At 40.6% G+C, this 25,048-nt stretch overlaps 1 protein-coding gene across 1 annotated transcript in view; it reads left to right on the top strand.

Moving 5' to 3' along the window:
* GABRR3 (gamma-aminobutyric acid type A receptor subunit rho3) overlaps positions 1-23,569 on the top strand; it is a 40,836-nt gene extending 17,267 nt beyond the window's left edge. The window contains exons 4-9 of the mRNA XM_032631109.1: positions 2,143-2,366; positions 6,614-6,696; positions 7,713-7,853; positions 11,782-11,934; positions 18,526-18,701; positions 23,384-23,569. Of these exons, the coding sequence (XP_032487000.1) occupies positions 2,143-2,366; positions 6,614-6,696; positions 7,713-7,853; positions 11,782-11,934; positions 18,526-18,701; positions 23,384-23,569 (963 nt within the window). The remainder of the gene's footprint in view (positions 1-2,142; positions 2,367-6,613; positions 6,697-7,712; positions 7,854-11,781; positions 11,935-18,525; positions 18,702-23,383) is intronic.
* Positions 23,570-25,048: the final 1,479 nt, after the last annotated feature.

Here is a 25,048-nt window from a genome sequence, read left to right on the forward strand (position 1 = left end):
TAAGGAAGCAGGACCTAGAAAATATAAATCACTTAAAATTGAAAGAGCAAATAATCTTTTCATATGTAAACTTAATTAATATTTTTATTTATAGTGATTCCTTCAACTAGTCATTGCCATCCAAATGCTAACTAAATGAAAATTACAGGACACATAAAAATTCCAGAAAAGTCTAAACAAGATCTTCTATGGCCCAACATCTGGTTTCAGTCTTCAGTTAATGTCCTTCTAGTCCTTGTCATTATCTAATTTAATATTTATTTCAGTTCAGTATCAAACCTTAAATGAAACTTCCTTCATTTTAAGCACCCTACTCCCAGAGGGAATAGCACCACTAGTACCCACTATTCAAAAATGCCTTGATTAGAAAGCGTTGGCTTTTCCCTTACCAAAAGTGGCTTTTAGTGACATTTTCTTGAGCCTGTTGTGCTCCAGAAGCAGGCTCTCATTTCGCCTCTCCTGGCATGATCTCTAAGTGATACCTGAATGACCCAGTCTGCATCTAAAAATCTCATTGTGTCTACCCCACAGCCCCCAAAACTGGACCTCATCCTTTTCTCCTGAATAAGTTCAGCCTTAGTACTCAGTATAAGCAAAAACTGGTCTGCATTCTCCATGCCTAATTTGAAAAAATCATCAGTGACCTCCAGTGTTGGCTTCTTTTGCTTCTCATTTATCATTTTCCCATGCTCCCTTGTCCCACCCTGAATTCACTTTCGATCCCTTTTAGTTTTGTCCTGCTCTCCTCAAAACAGGCTGTTCAGCACGCTTCTCATGATAGTGCCAACTAGTGGTGACGCTGATGTACCACTGACATGTATATACCAATGTCTGCCATTTGACTTCATAGGCTCAGTATTTGCCCAGTGCCCTTCTGATCAGATTGAGCATCTAAAACCAAATATATGCTCATTAAAGCAATCCATGCAGTAACCCATAGGATTCCCTGTGGAGTAGTGTTACAGTAATGAATGAACCATTCTATTTATTCACCCTCACTGTAATCCAAAATTACACAGGGCTGATGCTCCCAGATTAATGCAGAGCAATAATACAATGTACCTCTATTCTGATCCTAAGAAAAACAAATGAGCTCATCATTGCTTGATGACTTATTTGTGGTTTACTGAGATTTGTTCTTTGCTTGTGTAATAAATGTCAAAGTTCTATTATACGTGTTATTTCAAGAAAAATAGGAGTGTTGTTAGGAAATAAATGATAGTATGAAGAAAGCATTTGGGAAATGTAAAACACGTTGTCGTTGCCCACACCCAATGACTTGGACGAAGATAGGAGAATTTCTGTTCAAACAAAATATTTAATGTCGTATCTGAGAGCCAAATAAAACTCAAATTATTGACTAACCATTTTTTTTTCTGCTAACATAATGTTAATATAGCTTTTCCCCCTCATCCTTACCTCCTTACAACTGGAATACACATTAACAATTCAAATACCTGAGCCATACTGGATCAGAATCTCTGGGAACTAGCTTCTGGGGAATGTGCCATTTTAACGAATTCACAGGTGATTCTTTTGCACACTAAAATTCCAGCACCACCATTTCCTGGCCTTCTTTCTGTCTCTCAAGAAGAGGGAGATCATTGTCGCTTTTTCAGAACCTCTGAAAACATGCTTTCCACTAACAGCTCCAATAAAGGCTGTGTCCAGGTTTTTGTGGGACTGTAGTTTTTTCAACTTGGGGAGGGCTTCTTTAAAACAAAAACAATATAAATGTATGGATACAAAATCAATCACAAAAGTGAATATTTATTTATAATGAGAAAAAAATCAAAATAAAATACCAGACCATGGAGTTTCAGGTTCCTTTCTTCTGAGATCTCTTTAGGTGATTTACCAGAGTGCTTAGGTAGAAATGCTTCCTGGTTATAACCTGTTTCCCTTCACCAACTTGAATACTTGATGGTTTTCAGAAACTCTCAACATTCACCAGAGTCCAGGTGAGGGAGAGGCTCTGTGACTGAAGCTCAGTAGCTTCATTCTAAATCTACTTGAAAATATAAGATATTCACGGACAGGTCACTAACACCCATGGAAACCAATCGAGACTAATAGTATTGATTGGTCATCCTGAACTATATTCCTACTGACCTTGACTTGTCTCTGTTTCTCTCTACCTAGGACTTTACAATGACTTTTTATCTCAGGCATTACTGGAAAGATGAAAGACTTGCCTTTCCCAGCAAAACCAACAAAAGCATGACTTTTGATCACAGATTAATCAAAAAGATTTGGGTGCCTGATATCTTTTTTGTCCATTCGAAGAGATCCTTCATCCATGATACAACTGTGGAGAACATTATGCTGTGTGTACACCCTGATGGAAATGTCCTCTTCAGCGTCAGGTAAGGAGGGCTGTCGACTGCCTTTGGCTTCCTTATACCACACCATCTACACCAAAGCTGATGGGCCTCACTTCAGGCTAAACTCCCAATATTGCTGTATTTAGTAATGCTGGAGCTTGGGACACAAGCAGAAGATGTGATTTTTCCTGGTTCTAACTTCCAGGTTTTAAAGAATGGTTTCCTAGTCTAACTGTACCCACTCTGAGCATGTATTGGAGAATGATAGGAAATAAGGTTGGACAGAGTGGAGCTGAATTATGGAAATCCTTAAGAATCTGGCCCACAATTTTTTAAGTATACAAAACTACTTTTCCTCCTCACCAACTCCACCCCACCCTGCACCCCAACAAGCAGTCTTGGAATCCTGGATCAACTAAATAATTTTGTTAACTATCTCCTGCATTTTTCACAGGAATATATAGTCATCATCCAAGTTACCCCTAGTTTCTTCATTTAAAAAATTTTGAAAATGAAAAAAAAATTTTAATTTAAAACATTTGTTCTGACACTATGCTATAATATCCCTCCATCTTTAATATACCATATGTTTTTAAGCCTGAGTCCTGTGCTTACTGAGTGGCTTACCATAGGTAATCCTAAAAATGTTTGGTAAATCCAAGCAATTCATTTTTTTTAATGTCTTAGAAATCCCAGAAGGATTCAGTAGTAAACTGAAAAAAAACAAAAAAATTAGCTTCCCAAAAGTTATCCATGCCCTAATCCCCGGAACCTGTGAAGGTTATTTTATATGGAAAAAAAAAAAAGGATCTATGCAGATGTGATTAAATAAAGGGTGTTGAGATAGGGGAATTATTCTGGATTATCTGGATGGATCCTAAATGCAATCATCCGTATCCTTGTAAGAGAAAGGCAGAGGAAGGATTTGACATACATGGAAGAGAAGAAAGCAGTGTGACCATGAAGACAGAGATTGGAGTGATGCAGCCACCAGCCCCAGAATGCTGGCAGCTACCAGGAGCTGTGAGAAGCAAGGAATGAATGTGCCCCCTAGAGCCTCTGGAGGGCGCAGGGCCTTTCTTTTTTTTTTAAAACATCTTTATTGGGGTATAATTGCTTTACAATGGTGTGTTAGTTTCTGCTTTATAACAAAGGGAATCAGCTATACATATACATATGCTCCCATGTGTCTTCCCTCTTGCGTCTCCCTCCCTCCCACTCTCCCCATCCCACACTTCCAGGCTGTCACAAAGCACCGAGCTAATATCCCTGTGCCTTGCGGCTGCTTCCCCCCAGCTATCTACCTTACTACGTTTGTTAGTGTGTATATGTCCATGACTCTCTCTCGCCCTGTCAAAACTCACCCTTCCCCCTCCCCATATCCTCAAGTCTGTTCTCCAGTAGGTCTGCGTCTTTATTCCTATCTTACCCCTAGGTTCTTCATGACATTTTTTTCCCTTAAATTCCATATATATGTGTTAGCATACGGTATTTGTCTTTTTCTTTCTGACTTACTTCACTCTGTATGACAGACTCTAGGTCTATCCATCTCATTACAAATAGCTCAATTTCATTTCTTTTTAAGGCTGAGTAATATTCCATTGTGCATATGTGCCACATCTTCTTTATCCATTCATCCGATGATGGGCGCTTAGGTTGTTTCCATGTCCTGGCTATTGTAAATAGAGCTGCAATGAACATTTTGGTACATGACTCTTTTTGAATTTTGGTTTTCTCAGGGTATATGCCAAGTAGTGGGATTGCTGGGTCATATGGTAATTCTATTTGTAGTTTTTTAAGGAACCTCCATACTGTTCTCCACAGTGGCTGAACCAATTCACATTCCCACCAGCAGTGCAAGAGTGTCCCCTTTCTAACACCTTGATTTCAGTCCAGTGATACTAACTTCAGACTTCTGGCCTCCAGAACTGTGAGAGAATACATTTCTGTTGTTTTAAGCCACCAAGTTTATGGTAATTTGTTACAATGGAAATAGGAAACCAATACAGATTCTTTTTGTTCATTAAAAACACCTTGCTCAAAAAAAAAAAAAAAACACCTTGCTCACTTTAGTACAAAGGTGCTATTACCAGATGTTTCATATGCTTTTTTTTTAAAAAAAAATGAAATTAAAGGAAAATACTACTTTCCATAGGACTTTTAAATCAGAAGTAACATAGGACTCTAATAAGTACTGGAATCAAGCATTCCTAGGAATCAGAAGCCGATTGGCAGCATCTGGCCAAGGAATCAACTGATTTAAAGTAATTATTTTGATGAGGCGATATCCACTGGAGAATTAACTCAGTGGATTATCCTTACCCTGCACATTCCAAAGAAAGATTTAGCTCTTGCCTGGTTCCTGGGAAATAACCTACAAGCCCTTGGAATATCCTGCCTGATAAGTATGTCTTTGTTTACCCGGAGGCCTTGAGCCACACGGTATCAACTTGATCTCTGGAGGAGCTAAAGACTAAGGTCAGCCATAACTATGTGACCAACCTTCAGTTAATATATACTTTGGACTCCAGAGCTTATGTAGCTTCCCTGGTTGGCAATTGTCCATGCATGTTGTCACACATCATTGCTAGGAGAAGTAAGCGCTGTCCATATACCTCCACTAGAACGGGACAGCTGGAAACTTGCTCCTGGTCTCTCCTGGAACCCACCCTATGCATCTTATTTCATTGCTGATTTTAACTGGTATCCTTTCATTGCAATGAACCATTAACTGTTAGTATAACAGCTTTGATGAGTTCTGTGAATCCTTCTAGTGAAACATTGAACCTGAGCTTGGTCTTAGAGATCCCCCAACACAGAAGGACTCAAAACTGTTGTCTGCACAGCTATTTCAGCTGACAGCAGAGCCAGCTGAAGCCCAGCCAGTTACCTGGTTTCAGGCTTGGTTCTGACACCGTCTACTGACAAAGATTCTCTCTTTGACCAAATTCTACTCAGTCTCCTCTGAACTCTCTTCTCACCTAGGCCCTGCTCCCCCATTCTCAATATCTGATCACCCTCCATATCTGATGAGGTTCCTCATCCACCCCCTAACCCCCAGCTGATATCTGATCACCCTGGCCCCCCTTCAGCAAGAATCCTGTTAGGTCCATTTAGCCAGAATCCCCCAAGCCCTGATGTTTCCTCTTGGTAATTGTTCATCCACTGACCTCCGCACCTCCACCCCACTCCCTCTTCCTTCACTATAAATTCCCACTCATTATATTTGGAGTTGAGCCCAATCTTTGTTACCCATTAAAAAAAAATTATAGTAGCCCTCCTAAACAGAGTCTGCCTTACCATTCTTTAACAAGTATTATGCATAGTTTTCTCTTTAATAGTGCCTGCCTAATCTCCTTGGTTGTTAATTTATTCATATGTACTCTGAAGGAAGTAGACTCAAAGATTTCAGAAGTCCTTTCCAGCTTTAAAGTACAAGGAAGATGCCAGAATGAATATGTTTTGTGACACAAAGTTATCCAGACATCTCCCTGGCTTGGCATTTTGCTGCATGACTATTGACAGTAGAATTCAACCCCCGGCAGATAAAATGGTTCTACTCCTCTGATTAACTCAGATACACCATGGGTTGGACCAGCTGTTGCCTTTGTTTTTTGCAGACTTGTTCAGGGGCCTTTTAAGGAACCTCTGATCTGCTATTGCGGGTACCAAAGTTCAACAGCCTCTGCCTGAAGCCAGGAAAAGCTAAAAGGACATAAAATTTGAAAAAACAGTCCTCATCAGTATGCAAGCCTTTCAACTTAATAGCACCTGAATTACATGCATAATAGCACGTAGATCTATAACTGAAAATGCTCCAGGCTTTCCCCTCACTCCTGGAAAGATAATTTCCTCAGGTAAACTTGCTTTGTGAAAGAAACCTTTACTCATAGGTTTTTATTACCACCATTCCAGCTCTTTATTACTGGAAACTATTTAAGTTTGCATCTTCCAGAAAGCAGAAAATATTTAAATCTATTTAAAAGCCTTCTCACTTTGAAGTGTGTTTTTCTGCAAACACCCAGAAAATATAGAGGAAGCTGTGCAGGAAATGGTGAGATCAGAAGCAATTATTAGGGCAGGAATTCACTCATTAACTGTGTCTTAAGCAAATCACCTACCTTCCTGGGTTTGCTTCCTTATGGGTTACTTGGAAAGAAGATGGTAACACCTGTTTTGCATTAGTCTTGAAAGGCACTCAGAAGTGTCAGAGAGCTTCAATGCTGCATTGCTTATTTGACCATGTGGTTAAATGATCTGCAGTTTTCTTTTTCTCATTCTTGCTATAGGATAACTGTTACAGAAATGTGCTTTATGGATTTCAGCAGGTTTCCACTTGACACTCAAAACTGTTCCCTTGAACTGGAAAGCTGTAAGTCTTACTTCCCTATGGAGTATGTGTGGTCTGAACACACCATCACATACTTGCATATAAATAAGCGTACTCTTAACAAGCATGTAAACATCTTGATAAATATATTTGTCCAAAACAGCTTGTTGGTCGGTTGGTTGGTTGGTCTTTTAGTAAGAATCATGATGGCAAATTTTCTCTCAAATGAGAAGATAGAAGATTCAAGGAAAAAAATGCTTTGATAACTACATATTCTGCAGTTTCCACAATGATTTTAAAGGAATAGCTCCCTAAAAAGTTGTATTCTTGCTAATGCTATTAACAGAGACTGGCAGATTTAGAAAGCTCTGCCATTTATGTTCCTGTATAAATCCCAGTCTTCCATTAAGTATGCTTTGTTTCCCTGGAAAAACCCAGCTCTAGACTTAAACCTCCTAATCAAAGCCCTGTCAGAGGGCATCTGAGCCAGCTCCCTGTCAATTTGACCCACCAGCTCTTTTTGACATGATATCTTAAAAGCTGACTGCAGTTTTCCATAATGTGGGTAAATGCTGGGAATCTCAATGGATGTCTCCTACATAGATGCTCCTCCCCAAATCCATTAGAAACTGTCTATAATAGTATTTGATTATAGAAGAAAATTCTGTACAAGCCCAGCTCACTCTGGAATTTCATCCAATAGAGCTACAAAACTAAAGGGCCCTAAAGACTTGGCATCCGACCTCTGAGTGAAAGGCAGTGCTGTGACATCACAGTACACACAGACATGGAAACAGCTATTAGGAGAGTTTTAATGTGTCACGTGGGCACAGAAAACGCTGCCACACTATGCCAGTAATCGGGGTCTAATTTTTGGAGGTTTTTTTTTTTTCTTTTTGAAGATGTGGATATTATCAGTCTATTGGCAAACGTATATTTCAGAGCCATGACATTGGACCAGACCCCAGGGATACAGAACTGCATAAAACATGGTCATAGACCTCATGGAACTTACAAGAGCTTACTCCAATAAAAAGAATGTTATTTTCTTGTCTTAGATGCCTACAATGAGGAAGATCTAATGCTGTACTGGAAACATGGAAACAAGTCCCTGAATACTGACCAGCATATTTCGCTTTCTCAGTTCTTCATCGAGGAATTCGGTGCATCCAGTGGATTTGTTTTCTATAGCAGCACAGGTACCGTATTTTATGTGGACCATTCATCAGCATTTATTGAGCATCTACTGTCGGCAAAGTATGAGTGGAAAGACCCAAGTCCAAACAAGCATCCCATTTGGCCAATAACATCATCATTCTTTTATAGGCAGCCACCTCTACCTTTCCAATACAGGTGTTCCTCAACTTACGATGGGGTTACCTCCCAATAAATCCATCATAAGTTGAAGTGCATTTAATATACCTAACCTCCCAAATATCATAAGTAGCCTAGCTTACCTTTAATGTGCTCAGAAACTTATTCATCTAACTCAAATCCTATTTTATAATAAAGTGTTGAATATCTTCTGTAATTTAATTGAATACTGTATTGAAAGTGAAAAACAGGATGGTTGTCTGGGTGCAGAATCGTTGTAAGTGTATCGGTTGCTTGCCCTCGTGATCTGGGGCTGACTGGTGGCTGGTTCGCTGCGGCTGCCCAGCATCACACAAGAGCATATGGCCAGCCCGGGAAAAAGATCAAAATTCAAAATTGGAAGTACAGTTTCTACTGAATGTGTATGGCTTTCATACCATCATAAAGTCAAAAAATTGTAAGTCAAATCGTCTTAAGTCAGGGACCGTCTATGCAGATTTCTGTCTTCGTCATATAACCACCTCTAACTAGATGCCTTGCTTCCTCTCCGCCCCTGCAGTCTACTCTTAATACAGCAGACAGAGTGTTCTTTTGAAAACATAAACAGCACAATTCTTCTCTGTTCAAAGCCCTCTGGTGTTTTTCCACCAAACTTACAGCAGACTTTAAGCTTCTCACCATGGCCTGCAAGGCCCTACATGATCTTTCTCTGCCTAAGGCTCTGACCTTAACAACTACCCCTGCCCCCTCTCCCTACTTCTTGTGTGTCTTCAAACACACCCATCTTATTCCATCTGCAGGGTTTCTGCTTTGGCCTTTTCTCTCTCTGCCTGGAATGTTTTCCCCTGATTTTTTGATGACCAGCTTCCTCATTTTGCTCAGAGCTTTGTTCAAATATCATCTCCTCAAAGAATGCTTTCCTAGGGCTTCCCTGGTGGCGCAGTGGTTGAGAGTCCGCCTGCCGATGCAGGGGACACGGGTTCGTGTCCCGGTCCGGGAAGATCCCACGTGCCGCGGAGCGGCTGGGCCCGTGAGCCATGGCCGCTGGGCCTGCGCGTCCGGAGCCTGTGCTCCACAACGGAAGAGGCCACAACAGTGAGAGGCCCGCGTACCGCAAAAAAAAAAAAAATGCTTTCCTAGCCATCCTATCTAGAATAGACTTCCCTCCTCACCATTCCCAATGTGTACTTGTCTTCACATCACTAACCATGTCCTGAAATACATCTCTATTTGACTGCCTTATTGTCTGAGTGCCTGACTAGAAAGAGTGCAGGGATCTGTCTGCCGTGTTCACCATCTCTTCCCCATTCTCTTGTTCACCTCGAATGTGCCTGGCGCATGATAGGTGCTCAATAAATAGCAGCTGAATCAATCAATCAATCAATCAATCAAGTACGTCACTGTGATGCCACACACATGCCAAAAGGGTATAAAGAGATTTATTACTCACATAATGAGGTTTTCTGGAGAGCAGGGCAGGCTCCTGAGAAGGTCTGAAAATGTCTGAGAGAACAGAAAAGGGTGCCTGACTTGGGGTTCTATGGTGGTTAGAAAGTGGGGCTAGGGTGAGGATTCCCTTAAATGGTGCAGTGTTTGCATGGTTTGATCTTCCCACCAGTGCCAAAGAGGGAACATCTGGCTTTCCTCCTAGCTTGCCCAGGTGTGGAACAGAAGGGGAAGTGGGGCTAGAAAGTTATCAGAAGTCAAATATGAAAAATGGACTCACTCTATTTATTGCAGTACCCAAAATGAGGGCTCCACAACTTTTCAAAGCAGCACTACCTTTCCTGGTTGGTAAAGGGAGCTCTTCCTGGCTACAGGTTCAACAACAAAACCATCCCTAGTCTCCCCTTCCCAGAAGAACAGCAAGACAGAGCAACATTTCTCCTGCTGGGTTGCAAAAAAAAAAAAAAAATTCAGAAAATTATGAGTAAAGAAAGGACCTCGTTACCTAAATATATTTCAAGACTTAAAACCGTATGCATTAATGTCTTTCTTTATGAAGTACTTTCACAGCTTTTCCTTATCTCTTTTAATCTCATAATAATCATATGAAGCTATAACGTCAGAGATGCTATTATTCCACTCTACAACTATAATCAAAATTCTCAATTGCAAACCATAATGAAGTGGGCTGTGACATGGGTAATACAAGACAATGAGTAGCTTAAAAAATGTATATTTTGACTTTAGAATGCACTATGTAGTGTATCTTTTATTAGCCTTGGTAACAAAATTGTTTGGTGTTCCTGAAACATATCAACTGGTGGTGAGAGAAACTCAGAACAAGTAGGAAAGAGAAGGGTAACCAGCAGTTAATTAAGAGTAGAATATTGGGCTTCCCTGGTGGTGCAGTGGTTGAGAGTCTGCCTGCCGATTCAGGGGACACGGGTTCTGTGCCCCGGTCCGCGAAGATCCCACGTGCCACGGAGCGGCTGGACCCATGAGCCATGGCCGCTGAGCCTGCGCGTCCGGAGCCTGTGCTCCTCAACGGGAGAGGCCCCAACAGTGAGAGGCCCGCGTACCGGAAAAAAAAAAAAAAAAAAAGTAGAATATTAGGCAAGCAGTCTGCCAATTCGGTGTGGATTGACTAGGAGTATATCTTAGACTAAGTGCCTAAATATTTACCTAATCTGTCTAAATAGGTTTGCCATCTTGAGTTACCTAAGAAATTACTACTGAGGAAGTAGAAGAGTTCTCCAACTTTGCAACATCTATGATTTAGTTTTATTTATTATTTTGACCTATAGTCTCTGTGATTTGAATGATTTTGCCTCAAAGTAAACTGCATTTATCATAGAAAAATTAATCTTACCACTAATTTATAAAAGATATACTTTCATTTTTATCATTTCATTATTTACTGCCTTATTTTAGAAAAGGTTTAATAAGATTGACATCACAACTATTGTGAAATAAAGCATGATATGAATTAGAAATGTGTGAGAAAGAAAAATGTAAAACAAGGGTAAGTTATGTTATAGAATATATGTGGTTATTAGAGAACGACACTCAGAGAAGTCCTATAGATGGTCCAAAAATATGGCTTTAAACTTCCTTGCAGCCAATGTGAAAAGGGAAACCTGAACAAAATGTGTGTGGATGTGACTACAATTTGTACTTTTGATCAGCACAAATTAATCAATATTACCAACGTGAGTTTATATAATTCCAACAACAAGCAAAAGAACATCATTTGGCTACTTTTTGGCAGACTTATCATAGATAAATTAATGGTACCCGTGAAACTTTGAAATAATAAAAAATAGTTTACGGATACTCCCTCCCCCTAGCTCTTCTTTGAATCCCTAGCTGTCTGGATCCTAACTTGGAATCCAGTGACCTAGTAGCTACTGTGAATCTTTTCCTTCACATCCTTCACAAATGAAATAATATATTTCATTTCATTTCTCAGAGCTAATAAATAGTGTATTGGCTATTGCATCAGTCATTAGCCATGTACTGAAGACTTTCTCACCTGCAGAAACACTGCAAACACAGTATATTTTGGAGAAAGGTCTTTAAAGGCCATCCCATAAAATGTAATTACCATTCATCCCTGAACAGCAGGTATGAAATTTAAAGGAGGATCTTTGAGTCAGATAATTAAACAGACTGCAGTTCAGTTAGTTCAACAAACATTCGATGGAGTGCCAGGCCCAGGTCCTATGCCAATGCTGGGTAAACAAGGGTGAGTGTGTTAAGTTCCGTGTTCCCTAAGAGCTTGGAGTCTAAAGAAGCAGGTTGTTTCACTAAGTGTGGGGTTTCCACGAAGAAGCCTGTTCTGATGAAAACTTTGGCTTTTTCTCATAGGTTGGTACCACAGGCTTTTCATCAACTTTGTGCTAAGGAGGCATATTTTCTTCTTCGTGCTGCCAACCTATTTCCCAACTGTGTTGATGGTAATGCTTTCCTGGGTTTCATTTTGGGTTTACCAGAGAGCTGTTCCTGCAAGAGTTTCCTTGGGTAAGTCTTTCCACACCTTTGTGAAATGTTAATATGGGAGAAATGTCGAGGAAGGTAAATAAAAAGGGTGATAAGTGGAGAGGGAAAGAGACTGATGGTTTAGTAGGGATAGTTACTGATGTGGGCTCAGGTTACAGTACTTGGCTTGACAGCCTCAAGGGCAAATTGTAGTTGGACTCTTTCCTCGGGAATCCAGACATTAGGTATGAAGGCTGCACCAACTGACCAAAGCTGGATGATAGTAAGGAGAGAGGGTGAAATTATGAAGCATAAACAGCCTCACTTTATAAATGTCTCTCTTCTCCCTTCCAGGAAAACCTCCCTATCCCTTGCCCAAGTTCATTTCAAACAAACCCGTACATCACAGAAGATTTCAGTTCAAACCAATTCACACTATACTGGTACCTTAATAAATTACCTCTTGGAGAGGGGGATGTTTGAATTTGGAAACATGAGCACTAGTTAGAAATTAGGGCGTAATCTAAACGCTAAAATCAGAATCAGCTGCAGTGGAATTTTAGGTATGGTGACACGTTAGTGGGCAAGAGATTTCAGATGGAGAAACATTTCCAGCCTTATTAACAGGTATATTATCTCCTCTATCTACATATGTTATATTGCCACGGTCACACATACAGATTTATGGGAATGACCCACTTAGCAGTTATTGAGTCCTTACAAAGTAGAGTTGCCAAGCTAAGCACTTAGATAACATGTTACTTAGTGGGAACCCAAGAGTCAATCCCACCTGCCTTCTTAGCTGGTTTGGGGCAGAACTCTATCATTTTGGTTGATTTTGTTCTTTCACCTGTAATGCTCTAACTAGAGAGAAGATTGTCATAAGTGGTTCATAATCATTGTAACTATCACGCAATTCATTCCAGAAAGGGTGATTTCTAAGTTAATGTTCACAAATTATATGCATGCTTCAAAAGATCATTTGAAAGACATAAATCGTCATTAATATTAGTAATTTGTTCACCTCTTTCCCCTATTAAAAGCTTCAATCTACAAGCATTTGAGGCTTGAATGTCTTCAAGAGGAAACATACTATCTGAATGAGTAATTAAATTATTGTGGCTGTTCCTTCACATCAGAGCAGCCTGGCCCTGACCTCAGTAGGGCAGTAGGGCAGTGTAGACCCAAAAGAGGAGACTAAAGGCCTATTTCCAGCCCTCGAGACAGAATGAGAAGGGCATTCAGTCTCTAAAGGTTTATGGATATGATTTTCAATGGGATCCCTGAAGCTGACTGCTCAACTCTTATACTTTGAAAATGACAGCAGTAAACGCTCGTTCCAGGGCAGGGTGGGGTGAATGGAGAACACTGAAATCCATTTAAGTCGCCCCTGAAATTCTGTGCTTCTTGTGTCTACATCTGATTCCTCAGGGTTAGGAAATTGCTATGCAGATTTATGTAAAATAATATACAAATAAGAAGTGTCCCTCTCCTTTTTAATAGAACTGTAGTATTCCTAGAACACTGCTATCCTCTCAGGCTTTTCCTTCCTACCACCTTCAAGTTCTTTCAAAGATACTTTGCCCTCTGTTTTAAAATTTTTTTTTTATTGACGTATAGTTGATTTACAATGATGTGTTAGTTTCAGGTGTACAGCAAAGTGATTCAGATTCCTTCCCGTTACAGGTTATTGCAAGGTATTATGTATAGTAACCTGTTCTATATAGTAAGTCCTTGCTGTTTATCTATTTTATATATAGTAGCGTGTATCTGTTAATCCAAAACTCCTAATTTTTCAGTGCACCCAGTGAGGAGTAGGGAGCAGAAATCCAGCCCGAGTTCCATGGGACATGGTTTGGGGTGACATCCTCCAGAGGAAGGGGCACCTCTTACTAATTTGTACAAAGGTGTAGTTTGGGCTTGCAGAGGCCTTGTAATAGCTTATTTCACCTCCTTCTCTTCTTGCCCCTATGACCAGAGTGATATCTCTAAAACGCAAATGTGATCACAATACTCTCATCTCAAATGCCATTGGAGTAAATACACTCAACTTGGAATCCAAGGTGTCGCTTGAGGGTTGCCAGATAAAATACAAGACACTTGGTTAAATCTATATTTTGGATAAGCACCAAATAATGTTTTCATTTAAGTATATCCCAAATATTGTATGGGACATACTGATACTAAAACACTGCTCATTGTTCGTCTGAAATTGAAATATAACTGAGTGTTCTGTATTTTTATTTGCTAAATTTTCAATCATACTCCTGCCTCAACATACTAGCCCTAATAAGCTTCAACCAATTTGAATGTTCAATGTTCTCAAACAGGCCCTCATGCCTATCTGCGTATCTCACCTCTATATATTTGTTCTGGCTCTCACTCTGCCTAGAATGCCCTCCCTACCTGTCTTTCTCTGTCAAATTCAGCCATTTCTATACAGCCAGAAACCTTTACTGATGGTTCCAGGCAGATATGGTCTCTCCCATCTTGGGACCACATAGCACTTTGTATCTCTCCTGAGACCCCTACTTCCTCTATTTCATGTTCGGCTATGGGATGGGTTGGTAGCTCATCTTGTCTCCTCTATTAGAATATGAGTTTCTTAAGGAAAAGGATCATTATTATCCTCTTTTCTGTCCCTACGTGACTGGCACAGTGTCCTGCACATATTTTGTGCTCAATACATAGTTGTTAAACTACCAGTATTTAGCCCACCATGTTTTTAATAACTGTATTTTAGCTACTAACTGAAAACAATGATGATTCATTAAGACTCTTCCACATTTGGGTTCATTTGCTGATTGAGGATGAATCATTTGCTGGTTAAGACCCTTCCACATTTGTCACGTTTCAGATAAAGAACAATGGAAGCTGAACAGCACAAAAGTATCAATTGTGATTAGGCACTTCTCATAAGAGACAATAGCTATCATAACTTGGAATGTGTAATGGGTTAAAATACCATTCTATGTTTCTATTCAATCTGGTGTGAGACTATTACAAGCTGTTCAAGGATGTTTTAACCCTCATGGAGGGTTCTCCTCTCCTTTCTATCTCCCTCCTTCTTTCCTTGTATCCATCGTTCCTGTTTTGACCCCTCTGCTGGGGTATGCCATTCATGTACAATGTATGAAGTAATGGGGTCATTTATCAGGAAATAAACATGGCAGAGAAAGGCAACTAAAACTTTCAGGCATGTAGTCATTCATAAAGCAAAATGTCTAACAGAGGATATCCCGTATACCTGGAAAAGTAAATACTTAGGAGCTATTCATTTTACCATTATAGAAGTAACCAGAACTTCTGTGCCACGGACTCTGGCACCACCTTTGTGGAATAATGGTTGTTACTTTCTGGCCATAGAGTGGTATTTGGATATCCAGCCTATGTTTCTCTCCCTCACATCGCTTAATATTTTTCTTCTGCCTAGGCCTACAGGGAAAATGTTTTTGCTCATTTAAAGATGAATTAGACACCTATTCCTTCAAAAGAGCTCCCTACCACACAGCCACTGAAGGGGTGAACTGACTCAGTAGTTCTAAGTGACATCTGCAGGCCCTACTGCTTTCACACAGGTCAATGAACCTCTCCATCATATATGGCAAAAAATAGCCAATGAAACACAAAGATAGATGAATAATTCTCCCCTAACTGCAGGACTCTTTGGATCTCATATGTGTCCTTAAGAATTAATATGGTGAGTGAAACTGCGAGGCTCAGGGAAGTTGAGTCCCAGAAGCCAGACTAACTATTGCCTCATAACACTTTCCTAACGATGCATAGCAATTTCAGTAGGTGGGAAAATAATTCTCTAATCCCAACACAGGACCTTTCTTTGACTAAATGGTCACTTCCTATAATTCAAAACTCCTTTATTGGGATGTTAACTTTAATGGGCTTGGAATGAATACAGTTTGTCAAGGTTAATGTATTTCTGAGGGGTGGCTCAAGACAAAGTGTGGTTAATGTAGCTGTAATACTCCTCACTCCAAGTCCTATTGCTTTAGGAATTTATATATCAGTTTTCTCACCCCTTACTCCCTGTACTCAGCATTCCCTTCTCCCCAGTCTCCCTGTCTCTCCCTCTCTCTGTTTGCTCCTTTTAAAGAGGAAAGTCTAGAATGCTGGTTTAAAAATAAATAAAGCTACCAAAAATTAGTTGGACTAAGCACCTTTCTAAAGAAAATGACTGCTAGTTTATTGCTGTCTGGCAAATAGAGATAATGCAATTCCCTTTTATTGACCCAACAGTCATCAATTTAAAATACATGACAAGAGCATGTATCTGTGTGTTTTTCTAAACCCTTATTTTGTCCATTAAGCTTCATGTTACTGTTCACTGAAAAAAATTCAAGTTCTATCTTCCATGTCTTAGAAAACCAGTAAGAGAAAACATTTCAACATTTTTGAACAAATGAGGTAAACATTCCTAAATAGGAATGTTCATTTAGGATTTTCACAGTTTTCACGGTTTTACCAGGGAAATCCTGACAGGAGTAAGACTTTTGGCCTCTTGTAAAGCACAAAGTACCTTCATGCTTCCTGACATAATTCTACACTCAATTTTACAGCATCTTGTCTCAGAGATACTCCATATATAGAAATTGGTTTATAATCTTAAAAACAAAAGGAGGGCTTCCCTGGTGGCGCAGTGGTTGAGGGTCCACCTGCCGATGCAGGGGACGTGGGTTCGTGCCCTGGTCCGGGACGACCCCGCATGCCGCGGAGCGGCTGGGCCCGTGAGCCATGGCCGCTGAGCCTGTGTGTCTGGAGCCTGTGCTCCACAACGGGAGAGGCCGCAACAGAGAGAGGCCCGCGTACCGCAAAAACAAACCAAAACAAAACAAAAGGAAATTTCCTCTACAGGTTCAGAATGAGAGGCCACAGGTTTGCATGAAAAGAGCATGGTTCTACACTCAGAGAGAAAGGTTTCAGTCCTGCTCCTGACCAGACTCAGACTCATTAGACGCTCTCCTCTGCAACATGTGGTTAATATTTACCTAGGTTTGTGGCGGGTAAACATTCAATAAAGGCAAGCAAGTTTTATTTATTAATCTCAGCTTCAGCTATACATACACCTGATCCATTAATAAAAAGTTCACATCTCCATGTTTATGTAGCAAGGAATGCAAGCAGCCTCCACCGAGACGCAGATTATTGATACTACCACTGTTGGGGAAACCTGAGACTCAGTGGGTCAGTGGCCTGCATTTCATGGTAAGTGCTAGAGAAGCTTTTAGGTTTCTTACTCTGGAGTTCAAATCAGTGTGAAGGTGAGATTCCAGGCCCTCCTATGGTGACTATCAAATTGCCAAATTGCATTGGTTTGGGTCATCCAAAGGAAAAACTTAATTTGAAATTGAATAGCTCTGTAGCACTGTCATTGTCTTTGATATGGGCCTCCCTCAGATGAGAACCTTGCAGAATTATAGAATTTGTTGAAAAGGTAGAAATGTGCGGGTGAAAGCTGTCCACGTGCTGTGTCTGTACATTTAGGAGTAAATCGCAGCGCTCCTCCTGCTGTTCGGGACTCTGTCTGTTAACATTAAAATGTCCTCACAACTTATAAAAATCATTAAGGATTCCATCTGCACGTCCCTGGTGGGAAGTTAATAAATAAAACCATGCCAGCCAGTGTACATTTCAAATATTTACAATACTTTACTTTCTCTCCAGGCAGTACTCTTGCAGTATGCCTCTGAGAAATTAGTGTAGACACAGAGTAGCCCTCCCCAAGGCTGGCATTTTATTAAGGAAGTCTCAGAGTCACTTCTTTCTCCATTGTCCCCCAGAACATTGATCTCGTTACCTCTGACGCCCATGGCAGGGATTAAAGAAGGGAAAGGAAGAGAAGAAAAGGAAAGGGAAGGGGAAGGCAGTGGTCAGGGAGAGGAAGGGAAGAGAAGGAAAGTGGTAGGAGTACTGGACAACAAGGGAAAGGGAAGGGAGGCGCAAAAAGTAAATGGCATTTAGCAGTTGCTTAGTAAATATTTACACTGAACCCAGCCTCCACTAACACACTTCCGTTCTGAATCTCAACTGAATTGTAGTTTCAGTAACCAGGGGCAAAGTGATACCAATAACGATGGCTTGTAAGTATTCTATATGAAAGAAAAATACAGAGAAAGCAATCTTTAATGCTGCTAAAGATCACTCCCTGACAAATGAAAGATTAAAGATTGACATGAAGATGCTTTCTGAACAGTAGAAGTTGTGAAATGATGGGGAAGGGTAGTGGAAATGGTTTTAGAATTTCTTTCTCAGAAGAATTTTTAAAACTTGAATACATTATTACCTTCCTGAGATGGTTAGAAGAGGCCCGACTGAGGGTGGGAAGCAATGGATCCTTAAAGACAAGTCTGACTCCGTGGAGACTTTAGCTGGAGGGAAGGAGACGTCACAGACAATGGGGGTGAGGGTGAGAAAATGAGATGGAAAGAGAAATCCAAGCAGAGTTTCTTGCTTAGGCGCAAGCCGTGTACTAGGTTAACATGCTGGGATTCCGTCCACACACACACGCCTTTGATCACCAGGTATCAGTCTGGAAATGTATCCCCTGGTGTCATCCAGCGCCACCACCTGGAGCTGAATGGTTATGTCACCGAACTCATCACTGTTCTCAAATGGCAGGAATCACCATGGTGCTGACCATGTCCACGATCCTCTCTGGGGTGTGCGCCTCCACGCCCCAGGTGTCCTACGTCAAGGCCGTGGACGTGTACCTGTGGGTTAGCTCCCTCTTTGTCTTCCTGTCAGTCCTTGAGTACGCAGCCGTGAACTACCTCACCACAGTGAAGACAGGGAAGGTACTGCCTTCTTTTGACTGTTGTATCCTTTCCGGAATGTGAAGAAGACTACCCTCATCTATGCCCTCTCCTGACAGCATTGCAACCCTTGTGTGAAGTCCATGTGCCTTGGCAAGATGCAAGTTTATGGGGTGATGACAATTTGATATTGAACTTTATTCTTTCTGCTCTGTGCTGGTTGGTTTCCTCAGCATCCTCATTCACCTTTGCCGAGAGATTTTCTGTGTGAGGAATTTCTCTCAGTGTGCTCCCCTCCACTGACTCTAACCCTTGAAAAGAAGGGGTTGATGTACAAATCACATCCTTTCAAGTAGATGATGATGATGATAATAATAATAGCTAACATTTAATGAGTGTTTCTTATATATTGGCATTGTGCTAACCATCCAACATATTATGTCTTTTAATTCTCAGAGTAACTCCAAGAGGTTGGTACTTTATCACCTTCATTTTACGGAGGTGAAATAGGAGCAGATGGGGGAGTAACTTGACCAAGGTCACACAGCTTAAGAGGAATCAGGATTTGTTTCTGGAGCACCCTGACTCCAAAGGCTGTGCTCTCAACCAATCAATGATCGATCTCCACCAAGAGCTAGGATTTATTTTTCTTTTCTAGTCACTCGGGAGAGTGGTAGAGCACGAGGGAAGGTTCTTCTCTTCACAGTGTACTGGGAATAAGGTACCTTCTGGGCCTAGATGTTATCACCTGTTCCTTGGGACATTATCAATCTGGATAGATTGCTCTCTCCCTGCTTCATTTCACAAAGGGGTGGGGCACCAACTTCCTGTTATTACGAGAACTGACACATGATGTTTTACTTCAGAAACCTAACTGATCAAATCAATTTGTTTGCTATATATATGTGTGTGTGTATATGTGTATATATATATGTGCAATTTTAATGTGATATATTCACACCGGTTTAAGAAATTCTTACAATGACTATACACACCCAAAACATTATTTAATATTTTTTTATATTTCTAGTGAGGGTATTTCATACTTTCCAGAGCATTTGTATATCCTCTTCTGGAACTGAGCCCTCATATCAACTCCATGATGTAGGCCTTGCGGAGATGATTATCTCTGGTGATTTGCCAAAAGATCCACAGCCAACAGAGCTGCAGTCGCAGCTCAGATCTCCTGTAATGCTACTTCCGTCTTTTATTTCATATGCTTTGAGTCAAAGCTGTAACTGATTTTGCTTCATTGCAGATGCTTTAGTTTCTTTTGTTGACAGCATGGAAGTATGAGTCTCTGTCACATGCATACCCACAGTGACCGCTATGCAGGCGTGAGAAAATCAGGAGCTTTGAGACGAGTATGCAATAATCGGCATGTACGCATCACCTGGGATTTGTTAAGATTTTCGTTCAGTAGGTCTGGGGTGGGAGCTGAGGGTCTGCATTTCTAAGCCCTGGCTGCTGCCAATCCATAGCCACACTGTGAAGAGCCATGATTAGATAAGCTGTGAAGTGAAAGAGAGAAATGTGTGATGAGGAGAAGAATTTTGTTCTTGTTTTATTTTGTTTTGTTTTGTTTTCATGTGGGGAGTGGTGAACCCACGACAGAGGCACTGTAGTAATTTTGGCCACCTCTAGCTAGTCCTCTGACTCCCCACCTCCACCCACCCCACCACAAAGCACATGTGCTCACACTACCTGCATGTTCTTTTCACTTGATCGGGTTGTTCACAGTCTTCTGTGTACCCCAGAAGATATTCTTTTGAATTAATAAGCATTGTTCACTTTAAAAATTATTTTTTATTTTCAATTGTAGTAAAATATACATAACATAGAACTTGCCATCTTAATTGTTTTTGTTTTCTTTCTTTTTTTTTTTTTTTCGGTACGCGGGCCTCTCACTGTTGTGGCCTCTCCCGTTGCGGAGCACAGGCTCAGCGGCCATGGCTCACGGGCCCAGCCGCTCCGCGGCATGTGGGATCTTCCCTGACCGGGGCACAAACCCGTGTCCCCTGCATCGGCAGGCGGACTCTCAACCACTGTGCCACCAGGGAAGCCCTTAATTGTTTTTAAGTGTACAGTTTCATAGTATTAAGAGTATACACATTGCCATACAACCAATCTCCAGAAAGTGTTCACCTTGCAAAATTGAAACTCTGTACCCATTAAACAACTCCCCATTTCCCCCTCCTCCCAACCTCTGGAAACCACCATTCTATGCATTCTCCTTCAAAGGTGCAATTATCTCAAAGAAATGTCCTACTTGCCCTTCATATGTTTGTGGTACAAATGAAAGAGCACAGATTTGGAGTCAGAGGTGATGCCAAACCTAATATCCTAGCTCCGTGTGCCAGGCTATCTCCTAAACCTCATTCTGCATTTGCAAAGTGGTGGAATTTCTTCCCTATTACTTCACAGAGCTGTTGTGAAGATCAAATGATATAATAAATGCATTTAACATTTTTGCATACCATATAGTGCTACACAAATGTTATGTTCTTATTGTGATTAGTGCCCAGAGCATATTCTCTGAAGGAGTAGCAGTTTTGAAAGGGATAGTGGGAACAGGCTGTTTGAGATGAGAGATCTTTAAAGGGGTGGGATGCTCTGGTGAGATGCAGGGAAAAAAGATATGTCTGTAGGATTGAGGGCTAATCAATGATACCTCTCCCCTCTGTATGTGAGTTGGGAAACCAGTCTGAGAGAGAGAGAGAGATGTAGGAGCCAGACAGATGGATGTGATAATGTTACCTTTGTTATTGGTAAAGCAGTTTAGAGAAATTGCCTTAGATCTGTGAGCAGGGGGTCCTACTAATATTTCATTGCTGTATTCAGTGTACTTACTCTCTTGGTCACTGGCGAAGCTAGACAATTCAGGATTTCCCTGTGAGGACAGTCTCCTTTACCTCATTTCAGAAAACAAACCTGGACACCAATGCAGATCCTAAAGTGACTCCAAAAGGACTAAAACCACACATGCCAGTTCCTTTTTCCAAACCCCTAGGGTAGAGTGATTGAGTGATGATGAGAAAGACCAGGAATGTTAGGCTATGGAGTTCCTCCCTATGAAATCATGAAGTTAAGCAAAGCTCATTTCCTTCCAACACCACGATCACCACCATCACAAACCTGTCCCAACCACCCCCAGATACCAAGAGATGGGAGAACAGTAAGGTCCATGGAAAATTTGTCCCTAGCATTGACCATTGCCCAGAAAGGAAAAAGGAAGCTATTTTCTTTCTTATTCTTCATCCAAATGTTTTCCTAATTCTAGGACTTAGAGCTTAGCCTAAAACCATCACATCTGTACTTTAGATATAATATGCCTTGGCTTTGTGCTTATTTGTAAGCTGGAGTGAAAAATTAAAGACCAGTTGTTTCTACTGGAACAACCAACTTACAAACTTGTGGACATTAGCAGCCTACTGGTAAATTGTGCACTGCAAGGTTTAACCAATTTTATAGATCTAAATTATCATAATGGAGAAAGAAAACCAAGGAGACAGTATATAGTTATTCTATCCTCAGATCCAGAGTTGGATATAAGTGTTATTATTGGCTATTGGTTAGTAATTCAGTCTCAATGTCGTTTCATGTTTATTTTACCCATTTTCATTTTACTATGAGAAGTTTCTACAACTAAAACAAAAAGGGAAAACATAATTCGAGTATGGGTCCCTGGTTAGTTTACTGACTGCACAAAATAGTCCTTATGTCTCTTGAATTCAGTAAAATATTAGGTTTTTGAGTCAGTATTGAACCAAATACACATTTTGGCAGAATTTACTCTGCAGCCTCCAATTTGAATTATGAATACTTTCATCCAGTAGTAGCCTGTCCATATTTGTTCATTTTTTAGTTTCCCTAGAGATAAAAAAGAAATTTTGTTTTCTCAGAAAGCAATTAGTAACAGCTGCTTCCTAGACACAGCTCTGTATCAGGGAGAACCACTATCTCCCGCAGAGTAAAACCTTAAAGAAAAACAGTGGTTTAGATTCAGTCAAGCAATGGAGCCGGAAAGCACTGATAACTCACTCCTTCAAAAAAATACACCAATTTCAAGTTGTTTAATTGAGCTATGTTAGTATCATTTAAAGGTACTTTTCAGCAAAAGTGGGAAGGCTTGGTCAATTTGCATTTTAAAGGAGCAGCTAAAATCATTCCCTATCTCCACCCCAAATTCAAGCAAAAATGGATCACCAGATGATATTGTTCTGTTTTGGGACAAAAACCCCACACTGATTAGGCATACTGGTGTGTTTTCTCTAAAGAGGAAAAATACATTGAAAAACAAGTCCAATTGCTTATATTGCTCTTCTGATAAATCATATTCAATTTCAACACACAAACTTAGGGCAAACGATTCATACTACTCAGAAACAAAGAGGAAAACTTGAAACAATGTTCCCTTTTGTGGAAAAAAACATTGAGTGTAACAGTCTGTCAGGCCTGGACTAAATTAGAAAACATTGACAATTATAGTTGTGATACATTTACTTGTATAATGCTCAAATCTCTCTCTCTCTAAATCCCTATTAAAAATGGATGTCTAAGATGATATTTTCCATTTATTCAGACACCAGAAGCAAAACCAGAATTCTATTCTTTAAAATAAGCAAACATTCTTAGTATTTATTGAAACTATTTTTAAAATCTGATTGTTTAGATTTTTACTGTAATTCCAACTCCTAAAACCATAACAAAAGTCTTTTTGTCAGATTTCTGGAATGTACAGTATTGATGCAGCTCAAGCCATGGCCTTCGATGGTTGTTACCATGACAGTACAACTGACACGGACCAGACATCCTTTTCTCTACACTCAGAAGAGGACTCCATGCAAGAAAGATGCACAGGCAACCTCAGCACAGATTCACCTCCGATAAAGAGAAGAAAATTGCTATGAGGGCAGGTTGGTAGAATCATTTTGGAGAACAACCATGTCATTGACACCTATTCAAGGATTTTATTTCCCATTGTGTACATTACATTTAATTTGTTTTACTGGAGTATTTATGTGTGAAGAGGAAAGCCCAGTTGATAAAATTTGTTTTGGAGTCAGATTATGTTAAAAACCACAATAAAAACCACCAACTCTTAACTATAAATTGGATGGTACTAGATTACACTGGAGTCAGCCAGTCACTTCTCTTGGCCCAAAGAAGATTTGAAAGTTAACTGATTCACATCTAGGAAAGAGTTTAAGGTCTTAGGAGAATTTGGCTCCATCAATGAGAGTCGACATTCTGCTTGCCTCCCCCACGCCAGAAGCTGCCTTAAGGACACAGCCTTGTGATAGTAAGGGGTTACTGAGACATCTAGACCGTATACAGAGAGAGAGAAAGCGAGTCAGAGAGACAGACAGAGACAGAGAGCGCTGCCCGGCTGCAGTCTTTATTGTTGGCTAATCATTTTTCTACAGGGAGTTGCAAATTAAATGGAGAACGTGACTACATTTCAGAAGCCGTGTGGCTGACAGGGTCCTGATGCTCCGGCCTGGTATCAGGCCTGAGCCTCTGAGGTGGGAGAGCCGAGTTCAAGACATTGGACCACAGAGACCTCCTGGCCCCATGTAATATCACACCGGCGGGAGCTCTCCCAGAGATCTCCGTCTCAACGCTAAGACCCAGCTCCACCCAACGGCCAGCAAGCTCCAGTGTTGGATGGCCCATGCCAAACAACTAGCAAGACAGGAACACAATGCCACCCATTAGCAGAGAGGCTGCCTAAAATCATACTAAGTTCACAGACACCCCAAAACACAGCACTTGATGCAGCCCTGCCCATCAGAAAGACAAGATCCAGCCCCACCCACCAGAACACAGGCACCAGTCCCCTCCACCAGGAAGCCTACACAAGCCCCTGAACCAACTTTACCCACTGGAGGCAGACACCAAAAACAATGGAAACTACAAAACTGCACCCTGTGAAAAGGAGACCCCAAACACAGAAAGTAAGCAAAATGGGAAGACAGAGAAATAATGCAGCAGATAAAGAAGAAGGTAAAAACCCACCAGACCAAACAAATGAAGAGGAAACAGGCAGTCTATCTGAAAAAGAAGTCAAAGTAATGATAGTAAAGATGATCCCAAATCTTGGAAATAGAATGGAGAAAATACAAGAAAGTATTTAAAAAGACCTAGAAGAAATAAAGAGCAAACAAACAATAATGAACAACATAATAAATGCAATTTAAAATTCTCTAGAAGGAATCAAAAACAGAATAACTGAGGCAGAAGAACAGATAAGTGACCTGGAAGATAAAATTAGTGGAAATAACTACTGCAGGAGCAGAATAAAGAAAAAAGAATGAAAAGAATTGAGGACAGTCTCAGGGACCTCTGGGACAACATTAATCACACCAACATTCGAAACATAGGGGTCC

This window comes from Phocoena sinus, chromosome 4 (genome assembly GCF_008692025.1).
Source record: "Phocoena sinus isolate mPhoSin1 chromosome 4, mPhoSin1.pri, whole genome shotgun sequence".
Taxonomy (NCBI): domain Eukaryota; kingdom Metazoa; phylum Chordata; class Mammalia; order Artiodactyla; family Phocoenidae; genus Phocoena; species Phocoena sinus.